Consider the following 14103-nt stretch of genomic DNA (forward strand, 5'->3'; position numbering starts at 1 on the left):
CACAATAGAAAATGCTATCTTGTCCAAGGCTGAAAAAAGTTTGAGAAGTTTGCAGCAACATGAAGTCGATGGTGATAATTTTTTCCAACATTTGGGGAATAGTGCATAAGGAATTTGTTCCACATAGACTGTCAATGGGCAGTTTTATTGCAAGGTTTTGAGGTGACTGAGGGAAAATGTTTGATGAAAATGACCAGAGTTGTGGAAAAATAAAAACTGATTGATGCACCATGACAAAGCATCTGTGCACGCCTCACTTGTTGTGAAGGAATTCCTTACCAGAAACAATACTGCAATGGTCCACCACCCTCCCTACACACCAGATGTACCACATGTGACTTCTACCTCTTCCAAAAGATGAAAATCGCCTTGAAAGGGCAATGTTTTGGCTCAAATGAACACATGCAAGTGGAATCGCAATGGATCCTGAACATCTTTCCCCCTGCAGACTTCAAGCAGTGCTTCCAAAAATGAGAACAACACTTGGATCATTGCATATGTGCCCAAGGTGACTACTTTGAAGGTGACTGAGAACATTAGCATGTAAGTATGTTTTTCTCATTTTTACAATGAAATTATTGGATATTTTGGGTAGCACCTTACATATAGCTGTATCATCACTATCAGTTTTTTTGATGAATATCCTTATGCCCAGATGAAGTGGGTTGTGGTGAATATGTTATAAGTTGTTCATGGAGAGAAGAACCTGAAGGCACTGATGAATGTGTACATGAAGATGATGTCCTTGATACTTCAATATTCCACAGCCTATTATTTGTTGATTTTGTTTTTTTATTTTTTTAATTTTTTATTTTAAATTGAGATTCGTCATCCAAAGCTACCCATACAACAGACAGATGGCAACAAACACATCTGATAAGATGTTCTGTTAATCACGAGGCCAAGGATTTATGATATTTAGTTGTACACTATTTACATGGTGCCTCACTCTTACCATGAACTGTCTGACATTAAAGAGATTCCACACTTTTCGTTGAGGATGCATTTTGTTAACTTAATTATCCCGTTGGTTGCATTTCTAGATAGCTCAGTGTAATGTCAACTGAGGCATGTCAGCAGTGTCTGTCTTTAAATAGACCCATGGACTGTGAGGCTAGTCCTCTTGTAGGTGCTTCCAGATTCATTCCATTCATTCCAGTATGATAGCCCCTAATGCGTATGGAGTACATGCTGCTGTAAGGCATAACAGGCTGCACAGCAACCAGGATGAAAACAACCATTTCTTCCAATCTTATAGGATTTTAAACATCTTAAAACAATATGTTTAACAATTCAACAATATTTCTAAAACAGAGAGAGGAGAGAGAGAGAGAGAGAGAGAGAGAGAGAGAGAGAGAGAGAGAGAGAGAGAAAGAGAGAGAGAGACAGAAAATTTTGCTGAGTGGACACAGTAAACAAGAAATCATTAAAAAATGTAATAATGTGGCCATATTTTCCACTGAGAAAGTGTTGGATTGGGTTTGTTTTGGGGAAGGAGACCAGACAGCGAGGTCATCGGTCTCATCGGATTAGGGAAGGATGGGGAAGGAAGTTGGCTGTGCCCTTTCAAAGGAACCATCCTGGCATTTGCCTGGAGCGATTTAGGGAAATCACGGAAAACCTAAATCAGGATGGCTGGAGGTGGAATTGAACCGTTGTCCTCCCGAATGCGAGTCCAGTGTCTAACCACTGCGCCACCTCGCTCAGTGAGAAAGTGTAATGTAATGACTACACCAGAACTAGTGCTCTGCAAGAAGGTAAGAAAATTGTGCATCTTCATGTTTTTGTGGCATGGTAACTGACCGATTAAATTTCAGGTGTGCAGCCATGTAAATTCTATTTTTGCTTCTTTTGATATTTTTAGCCACAAACCTTTCAGCCAACTTCAGAGTTGGCTAACAAATTAAGGCCTCAATCTGCAAGCACATTCTGAAGATGGCCATGAGACATACACCCAATATATTAGAAGAAGAAGAAATAGAGTTGATGTGGGTGAATTCCTAAAATTTAATGAATCAGGCATGAAGATTAATTGTCTCACTGATTATTCAAAACCTCATGAACCAGAGGCAGAGAAAAAAAGATGAAGAAGGTTAATTAAGACACAAACTGGTACTTTCTGTTGAGATTTTGTGCATTTGTGCCAACGAATTAAAAGTTTTTTAAAATTTCTTTGTCAGTGATGGTTTTGTCTCCATTATGACACAAAGGTTGTTATTTCCATACCAAATTCTAGTTTTTTTTTGGTAGGTGGAAAGTAGGTGCTCTATTAGTCTGATACATTGTTACCAGAATCTCATATCTAATTGAAGCACGTGAAACATGTTCACAAGAAACACTCAGTTTGTAGCCTACCTGAAAAACTGGATGGCCTGTGTTGCCTTCTGCGTAGTAGGTCGATTCATTGAAATCACCAACACGAGGAATATGGTTTTTCCTATGTTTGCCGAGTACTTTACCATGTTGATCCACAACTACAGCTGTATTCCAAATCACATCATCATGTGCCTCATCTCTTTCCAAGATTGGAGAAATGATAACCATGTTATTCTTCTCACATACCTGCAAATTGAAAAAAATATATATATATATAAACACACTGAAAAATTATAGTCAAAGATAAGAAAATGTTCTACGAATACAATCAGAAAATGTTTTTTTTACTATTTTCCATCTTTTCAATTACAAAGTATCAAACACTAAAACATTTCTGTTCTATAATTTTATTGGCACTTTAATTAATGATTTTTTTTTTACTATTTTCCATCTTTTCAATTACAAAGTATCAAACACGAAAACATTTCTGTTCTATAATTTTATTGGCACTTTAATTATTATGCAAGGTATCTGAACATTAGACAGAGAAATTGTAAGAGGTCATTCTACTGAGAACCAATAAGCAATATCCCATATTTTTAAAAGCAATGAGTGAAAGCTCACCAGAAATTCAACAAAGAAATGTAAGTTCAATTTCAAGCAAAATTTGAGTTCGCCTGTACAGTGCATGATAGCCTGAGCTGTCATGCTTGACAAGACTACTGATACGTTATAGTCAATTTCATGGTGCATGTCTCGCCTTACAACTACAAAATGTCTGCCAATGAATGGCTTAAATTATCATGTAGCATAGTCTGGTACCATATGACACTATCATGCTCCTCCATTCACTAATGGAAGTTGTGATAATTTCTGCACAACCCTACCCACACAAAAAATTTATCTTGGGAATTTGTACACTCTTATTAACACATGCACTTTTGTTGCAAAATCAGTGTTCTACAGCACAAGAGCTGCACAATATGAAGCAGTTGACACTAGTCATCTACCCAATGATTCAGAAACCAGTAAATGTTGGACCCTCAGACACCATTGAGAATATTAAGCCCATCCAATTTCTGTAAATTATTTCCAGGTACCACGCATAATATTTCATAGTGATCACCAAGTGAATGCCAGAATTAGCCTTTTAAAAACCATCTTAACTTTTGCACTCACTTACTTTGTACTGAATAAGCATTCCTAAGAAGCAAGCAGGAGTTTTTAATTTCTAAAAGAAGCTTTCAAAATCAGAATAAACATAAAACATTTCTGTTAAAATAAAATTTTCATGCTGCTGAAGCAGTGCCGAGATACCTTGTGTACTTACTCAATAATCTTGGCAAATCTTTTTCTATCAACTCTTTACACAACTACCAGCATCTATTTTCTTAGCTTGGAATGGTATCCATACTTACACATATATTTTAAGAGTCAGAACTACATATTCCAAAAATATTCCTGTTGCCATATGTTTGTCTTACAAGGTCTTCATAAACACTCACTGTGCCTCACAGGAAACTGATATTAACTTCTCCATCACGCCTTGCAAATGTGGTCAATATGGAATCTTCATTTTGTTTACAAAACAGAGTTCTCATTATCTGTGGAAACCAGCTTCTTTCAGTGGGAGTTTCTGACATTAAATTAGTTTCTTGCAAATGCCACTTACAAATTCCATGCAGCATTCTTCAAACATCATTACTGCCAACCTGAAATGCGTGCTTAAAATATTTTACAGATGAGTTAACCAACACTCATGATTCTTTTTAATTTTGGTGTTATGAATTTATACCATACATAATGCACTCATTACTTTTTCTTTACAATCTTATTAATTTTATTGTTCTTAGTTAAGATGCCCCTTCTCTGAAACTTTTCTGTTAATACTCCAAAAGTCAAAGGGCACAACAGATGTTCCTTTCAATATTAATAGTGATGGACAGAGCTGAACAGAATCCATTAACATCATAACACAACTTCAGAAATTTATTCATAGTTTTCTGCAACTACTGTACATGTCAAACAGTTGGTAATCAGTGAATCTATAATGGATGATAATTCATCAATTAATCCCATTATTCTCCCTAAACTGCAACTCTCTTCAACAATTCACAAAATAATTTATTACTAATCTTTTACACTTCAAACAATCCTTCTGCATTATGATTCTGTTTGATTGAAAGTTTTGCATTTTCTTTGCAAATTTTACATGCCATTTTCCTAAAGTTGTCGAGTCATTGTCACTCTGATTCATACAGTTCACATTTTTTTCTCTGCAACAAATACTCTGCCTTACTGACATACAAATTAGGTGATAAGATTATAATATTTCAATCTACCAGTGTAATCTTTCAATCCACCAGTGAAACTGTAATACAATATGTATTTCAGGACACAATCCTTGGTCCCTTTCTATGGTAGAGAATGTAAGGGGTTAGAATGTTTTAATACTAGTGATGTAATGGAATTAATTAAATACTTCAGTGATTAGGGCCTCAAGATGAATGTCACCAAATCTCAGTAACTGACATTTAAAACAGACAGTTCTTGCCACATCAATGTAAATAATGTATTTAACAACTCAGCAATGGCAGCTATAAATCAATTGGTCTGTATACTGATGAAAATCTGTAGTGTATGCATCACATTAAATTTGTATGTGGAAAAGTCAGTGGTGGCTTGTATTCCCTTAGCAGCTCACAAAAAAACCATTATTCATTGACAAATATTAAAAATAGTCTACTGTGGAATGATGTATCCCTTTCTTAGTAAAAGGACTGAATTACTTGCTATGTAGTTGATGCTCGCTTAAAAAGAATATTGCTGTTATTGAAAAGGACATGAAGAGTTATACATGGGATAGGTCATTTTAATTATGCCGTGAAGAGTTTAGCAGCATGAATCTTTAATAATATCATATTTATACATATTTGTGATAATTACAATTTTATGGGTCAGCCAATTGAAGTTATGAAGTGCAGTGATGTACACAGTCTCAACACCAAAACAAAATGTAACTACTTCTACTTAAAAATGACATATCATAGAGTATATATCAAGTGTTTCACTTAGTTTTAGTAAACTACCAAACTCTCTAAGAACATGTAAGGTGAATGATTTTAACACAAAACTAATTTTTTTCTGATAGAGAAATGTTTATATTCATTCAGTGAATCTGAGGGCACTGCTTGTGATATGAATCAGTAGAATATCAACTGCAAAATAATAAAAGTATAAAACAGATCTAATATGCAACAATTGTTTAATGGAACATTTTTGCTAGTGTAATTATTGGAATACTATTATATCTGATGTTTTCAAAATCCATCATTCTCATGGCTCCATGCAAAGAAGAAATGTAAATAAATACCTAATTAAAATAAAAGTAAAAATAAATCAAGACATGGTGGAACAAAGACTGTGAATGAGCACAAGAACAAAGAGGTCAAAAACTGATACATTCAACAAAAAATAAATAAATCAAAAAGACAGACAGAAGAAGGAGAAGGAGAACACCTAGAACAATTCATGCAACAAAGAAAATGATATTACTTTTTTTAGTAAAAAACACAATATACTATTTTAGTAAACTTTACAATACATTAATGGTTCAAATGGCTCTGAGCACTATGGGACTTAATATCTATGGTCATCAGTCCCCTAGAACTTAGAACTACTTAAACCTAACTATCCTAAGGACATCACACAACACCCAGTCATCACGAGGCAGAGAAAATCCCTGACCCAAATACATTAATGTTTTATTGTATTTGTGTTTTGTTTCTTATTATTATCAAGTCATTTATATTAAGTACACTTGTCTTGGAGAGGTACATTTTGTACTGATTTTACATATGCTCATTGTTGTCTATAAATTTTTTGACCTTATTTCCTTTTGTACTACTGGTAGCTTTTTCATGAGTCTTACTGTTCAGACACGTTTTCATTTTTATTAACTGCACCAAATGACAGGGCTGATATCGCAGAACTGTATTGTGTAAGAGCTCAATAATAAAACTGTACTGGATGTTTCTGTTATAACTTTTTAACTCCATCCAAACAGGCCTTGGATGGCCCAACATTACCGACCGCCCACCGTGTCATCCTCAGCCCACAGGCATCGCTGGATGTGGATATGGAGAGCATGTGGTCAGCACACCGCTCTCCCAGCTGTATGTCACTTTACGAGACCAGAGCCACTACTTCTCAATCGAGTAGCTCCTCAGTCTGCCTCACAAGGGCTCAGTGCACCCCGCTCGCCAACAGAACTCGGCAGACCGGATGGTCACCCATCCAGCACTTAACTTCGGTGATCAGATGGGAATCGGAGTTACCACTGCAGCAAGGCCATTGGCGTTTCTGTTATAAACAGTTTTTGGAATAGTTGCGTATGTCTCACTAACAGTAGTTAGTTACTTGATGCCTAGCAAGGACACTGGGATGTGTTTTAATTTACAATGTAAATTAATAAAATGTAGCGCAAATATAAAATTTAACAAGAGATGTTTGGAACATAAGGTTATCCCAGAGTTTGTGAACACTATGTTTAGACGTATTAAAAAACAACAAACAGTGTGCACTAATAATCTTAAACTATGATGCTTACGTAAAGAAATTAATGAGGTTCGTAAGAAGGAAATTTTTGTTACAGAAGTCTATTTTTAGCACATTTTCAGTTGACAGCATCATCACTCAAGGCCAATACTTTGATGGGGTGTTGTCACATACTCCCTTTCTCAGAAAAGTTCCAGGACAAGTTTCTATTTATTTTTTTTCATTTCTTTCTTCCTTCCTTAAAAAAAAAAATAGAAGATTGCACTTACCAAGTAATGATCCTAGCTCCCATCAAAGCAGTGCTATTGGCTATCTATACACATTTGCCAACGTTTCTGGGGGTCTTGGAAAGTGATATCTTGATGAAACTTTCTTTTCAGTTACCTTTTCACTCAAGGAAACAAGAAAAATCTCAAGGTGAGAGGTCAGGCAAATATGCCGGATGTGGGATGGTAATAACAGAATGTCTGGCCAAATACTTGGTAACAGATAAAGCAGTATGGGGTTTTGCACTGTCAGGCAGTAAGAACCAGCCCACACGAATGCAAAAAATCAGAGCAGGCAACATTGAATTGCTTTTCGCAAATGTTTCAAGATCTTGACATAAAGAGTTTGGTTCACTATTTGACATGAAGGAACATACTCAAGATGATTTAATCCTTTACTGTCAAAGAATCCATTCAACATTGTTCTCACAGGTTGTTGTTTGACTTTTTTTGAGGCTGTGATAGATACAGGACTTTGCCATTCAGCACTTACCTTGTGTGAGGGTCATATTGGTAGCACCAACTTTCATCCTTTGCAGTAATCTTTACAGAAATATGGGATCAGATCTGGGTCTGTCCACTAGTTCAGCAGAAATTCTTCATCTTTCCTCTTTATAATTGGTTGTTAGTGTGTGAGGAATGATTTTTACATTATCTTTCTGTTTCCCTAAATCTTTGCATAAAATCGTACGACACATATCATGATTCAAATTAAGGTCTTCTGCTATTGCAGGCATGGTTACAAGATGGTCTTCTTGCAATAACTACCGTACATGCTCCACATTTGCATTGGCATGTGCTGTAGATGGGCAAGCAGTCTGGGATTGTCTTGCACTGAATCTGTGCCTTCTCAAACCTTTTGTGCCACTCGAAAACATGACTTCTTGAAAGTGCCTCACCTGCGTAAGCTTGCTTAATCATTTTCTGTATTTCACTTGGGGTTTTCCCGAGCATAACGCAGAACTAAATGTTCACTCTTTGGTCACAATCAGCATCCATTGTGTCACCGTAACTAATGTGCCAAGAACCAAAACAGTGTGTTGCTAAGTACAGTCCTGTCATCTAGTGAATTTGTGCGGAAACATGGACAAGTCATTTCAAGGACACACACATACCAGATCACATAAAAAGAACATTTGTTCCTTTTTAATACTGCAATGTCAGAAATAAAAAATCCTCTCCCGGAAGTTTTCTTCAGAGGGAGTACAACTGGTGCAATGACCAAGTTAAGAGAAAATATTGATGGCAGGCATGAGCACAAGTTTCAAGGATTAGTGGCAAGTTTAGATACTAAAAATGTGCCTTGATGGGGGGCTCCTCATGAATGTGCATTCAGTTTTTTCCTCTTGGTTACAAAACCATACTGGTATACAAGTTAGTGAGCAAGAGCTTACGGTATTAAATAAAGGGTTTTCTTTCAACAATAATAGGCAATTTACTATGAAATAGTAGAGCATCTCGTAGCTCACATTATAGTGGCATTAGATCTGTCTACAGCCTTACTGGTTCAAAAAAATAAGGTTGGTGTGAAGCTTAATAAAGTTACAGAGTCACATGATCAAGGTAACGTGGCAGGCAAAAAGATAGGGAATCATAATATCATTAAAAGCATTAATAAAAAATTGGTTAATAATGAAGTGCTTACAGTATGAGTGGATAATGGTAAAATGGCCATTACCTTATTACAAGCTGAATACAAACAAAAAGTTGAAGATTTTATTGGTTAGGATAATACTGATCCTGTTAATATATTCCTAGCAGAATTATAAACTTTGCTTAAAAATAATAATCCAGTATTGAACAAATAATGCCAAGAAAAAGGAGATTGTTGCTGATGGGGAAAAAAAAACCAGAGCCCGTGCTTAGAGAGATACTAATGATTCACTTGCAGAGTGCCCCAGATAGGTAGCCCAGCCCATGAGGCTGCTAGCTATCTTAATGGTGGCCTTATCCAGCATTACTTTTATCCTCAGCATTACCTGGTAAAAAACAGAAGAAGGTTATACAACATTTATGAGCACTCAGGATTCGTAAGGGTGCCTCATTAGTGTCCTTTGATATTGGCAGTATGTGCACTAACATTCACATAAATCAGGTTGTGGGTTTGTTTGACAGTAATTTGCGTACATTTAGTAACTTGTAAAATGAGTGCATTAATGAGATTATGAAACTGTTCACTGGTCTGTTGATATACAATTATTTTAAGTTTGGTGAAGATATATGGCAGCAGAACATAGACTTAGTTATTGGCTCTCCCTGGTTACTACATTAGCGAACATTTATATGTAACACGCAGAGGAAAGATTCTTTGTTGAACATCCACAATTTAAAGACAAAATGATGATATATAGGAGTTATATTGATGAGGACAAAGACCAGCTTCCCAATATGCACAAGGCACTGAATAGCCAAGCACCCAGCATTAATTTACTACTGAGTTTCACCAGAATGGTGGTTTACCTTATCTGGCTCTGTTACTTACTTTGCCTTCAACATATCGTAAACCAGTCATGACTGATACATTGATACATAACTCCTCCATACACCCTAGAGCTTATAAACTGGTGGCCATCAGGTCTATGACTCACAGGTTGCATGAGATCACGCTTAATAAAGAAGGCATTAACACTGAATGGAACACTATACAGTTTCTAGCATAAGCAAATGGCTACACAATTAAGAAGTTCAAGGATATTCATACACAAATGATGATAAAGAGTGCAAATAAAGAGTTGGTAACAGTACACTCATTGTGAAAGATGCATGTGAAAAGAAAGCATTCATTAGGATTCCCTACTATGGGAATATTTTATATAAAGTGGGTAAATGGCTGAGGGATCTAAATATTACTCCTGCATTCTTTATACGTAACATAATAGACAGGGGATGATATGTGTTTTTTATTGGGCACTCATCTCTCATACATTTGCCTTATCTTTAACTGCTGATTACTATTTTTGTCACATTGAAGTTTATCTTAATTTATCTTTTGCTCAGGTGGGGTGTTCCTCCTGCATTTTTTACTGTAATGTAGCTTATAGTCACATTACTCAGTGCCCATTCCACTGGTAGATGGAACACATTGCCATTTTCTGCAAATAATTGGGGTGTGGCAGACATTACAGTCACATCATTTTTCAGACATCATTATTAAGTGGTGTGATAAGGTAAGGAATGAGGAGGTTCTCTGCAGAATTGGTGAAGGAACATATAGCACAAACTGATAGGAAGGAGGGACAGGATGATAAGATATGTGTTAAGGCATCAGTGAAAAACTTCCCTGGTACTAGAGACTTGAACAGAAGAGGAATTCATGGTGGGCAACATCAAACCCATTTTACGGTAACACCACCCCATAGCAAAAATTGTGTATCAACAAAAGAAGCAATTTGTCTGTATTGTTTCAGCTGTTCAGTTCTCTAAGTTCTTACCAACAATCTAACACCCTAAGTTCTTCTAAAGAAAGTATAAAAACTGGCAGTGGAACATGGCTTGATATGTTTCTTCTGCTTTCTTCATAAGGCACCATATATGATAGTTGTGAGCAGAATTATGAATACCATTTTTCATTGATCCACAGTAATGTTATTTATGGAATAAGAATGTGATGACTTCCATTTCTTAAATATCAAAAGTCTAGCCATTTTTCTCATAATCGTAACGGACCACAAAAATGTTGGCATGTGATTCATTTCAGTAAAGTGAACAATTCCTTCAACAGAACTAATTGCAGCACCTCAGAGTACTAAGGACTCAGACCAAGAATGAATGCTCAGATCACTACAGCAGCCAGAAGGCAGATCCCAGATGCCTAGACTCACCCCCACCCCTCCTCCTCACTCCCAGCTATTTGCATTCAGCAATAATCACAATGGCTGTACAATTTAGTTGAAGTCTTGCCTACTGGTCAACACCAAATCATCCACCAACACCACAACAGGATGCGAAAAACTCTAATTCGTTTGGAGTGCATACCTTTCCTGTCAATAAGAGCTGATGAAAGTGAGTGCAATTTTTTAAAAAAGATACTCAGTCTTGAAGGATTGTCACCACTCAGCCTCAGAAATCAACGGGATATCATCAGGCATCATCTAACATGGAATCCATGTGCGTTCTGTAAGCAGTCTCCTTAGTAGACAAACTGCATTTTCTTAGTATGCAACCAATAACCAAAGCCTGCCACATATTATACATATGACTGAGTCTGTCTGATTGCTCCATTCCACATCCTAGAAAATTATTGCACTCAGGAATTCGTATGAGTTGAATAATTCCAGTTGTGACTCAGTGGCATTATAGTCACAGTCATTGTCGCAGTCATGCTCTTGTTTCTGCATTTTGTGAAGGAAATAATTTTTCATTTATGAACATTGACAGTTGTCAATCTTTCAGCACTTTGGAATTTTATCAAGATCTGGCTGGATATTTGTGCCACTTCTTTGAGATAGACCTTCTTTATAGATAACTGCATCATCTGCAAACAGTCTGAAGCTACTATTAACATTGCTTGCTAAGTAATTAATATGTAACATGAACAACAGGGGTCCCAACATGCTTTTCTGGGGTATATTTGAACTTGCTTATTCATCTCTCAGACACTACAACATCTCATCTCAGACAACATGCTGCATTTGCACCAAGAAATCATAAAACCAGTCAAGGTCCATTTGATACCATACCACTGCACTTTTGTTTACTTATTTTTATTTATTTATTCATCCAGTAAATCTCTACAGATTTTGGGATGTCATTTGCATGTGTCTCTCTCTCTCTCTCTCTCTCTCTCTCTCTCTCTCTCTCTCACACACACACACACACACACACACACACACACACACACACACATTACATATAACTCCAACACTTATTTTAATAGTACAATAAATTGATTATATCTCATCCTGCTTTAGCAGCAGTAGTAGTTTTTGCATATTCTTGCTTCATGTCTGTTGTACTTCACATGGTGTAAGAATTCTGCCCCCAAATAGAAGCAGTGATCTAATAAGAATGTCTTAAGGGATTTGTGAAACAAAGAAAAAGAAGAAATAACTTTAATTTTATGTGGCAGGCTGTTGTATATTTGTACTGCGCTATTTGTACTGGAGGCTTTAAAGGCTGTTGTTCTTACTGACTGAACATGGAGTTTGTCTTTTTGCCCGGTATTATGTTCATGTACATTACAGTTTTTATTTATCTTTTCAATATTTTTCCACACATATTTACAATTTTCTAGAATAAAAAGACAGGGGAGAGGGAGAATGAAAGAGTTTTGAAAGAGGGGCCTACATGAGTAAGTCTTTTTTGCATGATACATTGCTCTTATAGCTCTTTTTTGGGTCTGGAAAACTAATGGGCTAGTAGTGGTGCTACCTCAGAATATAATTCCATACTGTAGAATACAGTGGAACTGGGCAAAGTATGCAATTCTAACAGTGTGGAACCTTGCTTTATGTGCAAGTAATCGTAGGCTGTAGCATACTTTTTTCAGTATGATATTCGTTTTTGTTATATGTGTCTGCCATTTAAAATCATTTTGAAGCCATATGCCAAAAAATTTGTTTCCAATGAGGGTGTAATTCCATTGGTGTTTATTGTCATAGAAGTGTTGCAGGGATCACTTTGGCAATTTTAAGACAATCAGGAAAGGTTTCAGCTGAGAAAGATGAATTGATTATATCTGCAAGGAGTGTTTGAAATGTTTATAATACACTCCTTGACAATGAAGTCTGGAGTACCATCAAAGCCTGAGGGCGTTTTTCTGAAGGTTTTTGCTATGTGACTGATTTCATTCGAGGATGTGTCATAGAGATAGACTGAGTGGAGGCAAGAATTTACTTTATTTTGTTGGTTAATTGGGCTATCTTTCTTATTATTAATTATTAGTTTTTTGTATTGTTTTCATAGTACTGCCTGAAGAAATTTGCAATCTGCTGTGGGTCAGTAATTCTCTTGTTGTCGCAGTTCAGTGTGATATTTTCCTTTCTACTGTTTCCTTCCTCCTTCATTACTTTCCAGATTGCTTTGCTTTTATTTTCTCACTCTGATATAAACTCATCATTGGCCGTTATTTTTGTCTGACATATCACTTTTCTATACATATTTTTTGTGATATAACTGTTGAGGAGAGGGGATATATTGTGGTTTTTTCAGTAACTGAGCAATTTTCTTAGTGTGTTGCTTGAGGCTTTTATTCCAGTTGTTATCCATGTCTTTGCTTTTAGATTTGTGTTCCTTACCACCCATGTTTTGAGAGGAAATACTGTTGGTACAGTATTGAATCAAATGCTTTTGGAAACTTGACAGGCCTCATTGCTTTTATCCGTGGATTTCAGGAAGTATTAGAAAAGTGAAAGTTATATTTTACATGATTGGTGTTCTTGGAGTCCATGCTGGCTGGCAAGGAGGTCATTCCATATGACATACCTCATTACATTTCAGTTCAGAATAAATTCTAAGATCCTCCAAAAGAGGAGTGTCAATGATATTTTTGGCCAAGGGATCTATGCTATTTTACAGTCCATTGAAGGGTATCCCAGAAGGTCAAAATTAGACTCATCATCTGCCTGACCCCAACCACCACGTAATTCCACACTGAGACTACACCCTGCAGCAGTTTTATGGTATATCACAATTTCACTCCAATCATTTCTACATCTACATTTATATTCACACTCTGCCATACACTGTGAAGTCCATGGCAAAGGCCACTTCTTGTAGTATCACATATTATGATTTCCTCCTATTCTTTCTGCACCAGGAGAGGAAGAAGAGACTGCTTAATACCTCAGCAGAGACTGCAGTTAGTCTAACATTGCATTCACTATCCCTACAGGATCACTAAACTAGGAACTATAGTATATTCCTAGAGCTTCCATTCAACTGAGATCCTTGCAATAATATAAGTAGGCTCTCATTGGATAGCTGACATGCATCTTCAACTATCTAGCAGGTCTATATTATGAAA

General features: G+C 36.3%; 1 protein-coding gene across 1 annotated transcript in view; it reads right to left on the bottom strand.

Moving 5' to 3' along the window:
* LOC126418489 (beta-ureidopropionase) overlaps positions 1–14103 on the bottom strand; it is a 159855-nt gene that overhangs the window by 65718 nt on the left and 80034 nt on the right. The window contains exon 5 of the mRNA XM_050085266.1: positions 2356–2562. Coding sequence (XP_049941223.1) covers positions 2356–2562 — 207 coding nt within the window. The remainder of the gene's footprint in view (positions 1–2355; positions 2563–14103) is intronic.

The sequence above is a fragment of the Schistocerca serialis genome, chromosome 9 (genome assembly GCF_023864345.2).
Source record: "Schistocerca serialis cubense isolate TAMUIC-IGC-003099 chromosome 9, iqSchSeri2.2, whole genome shotgun sequence".
Taxonomy (NCBI): domain Eukaryota; kingdom Metazoa; phylum Arthropoda; class Insecta; order Orthoptera; family Acrididae; genus Schistocerca; species Schistocerca serialis.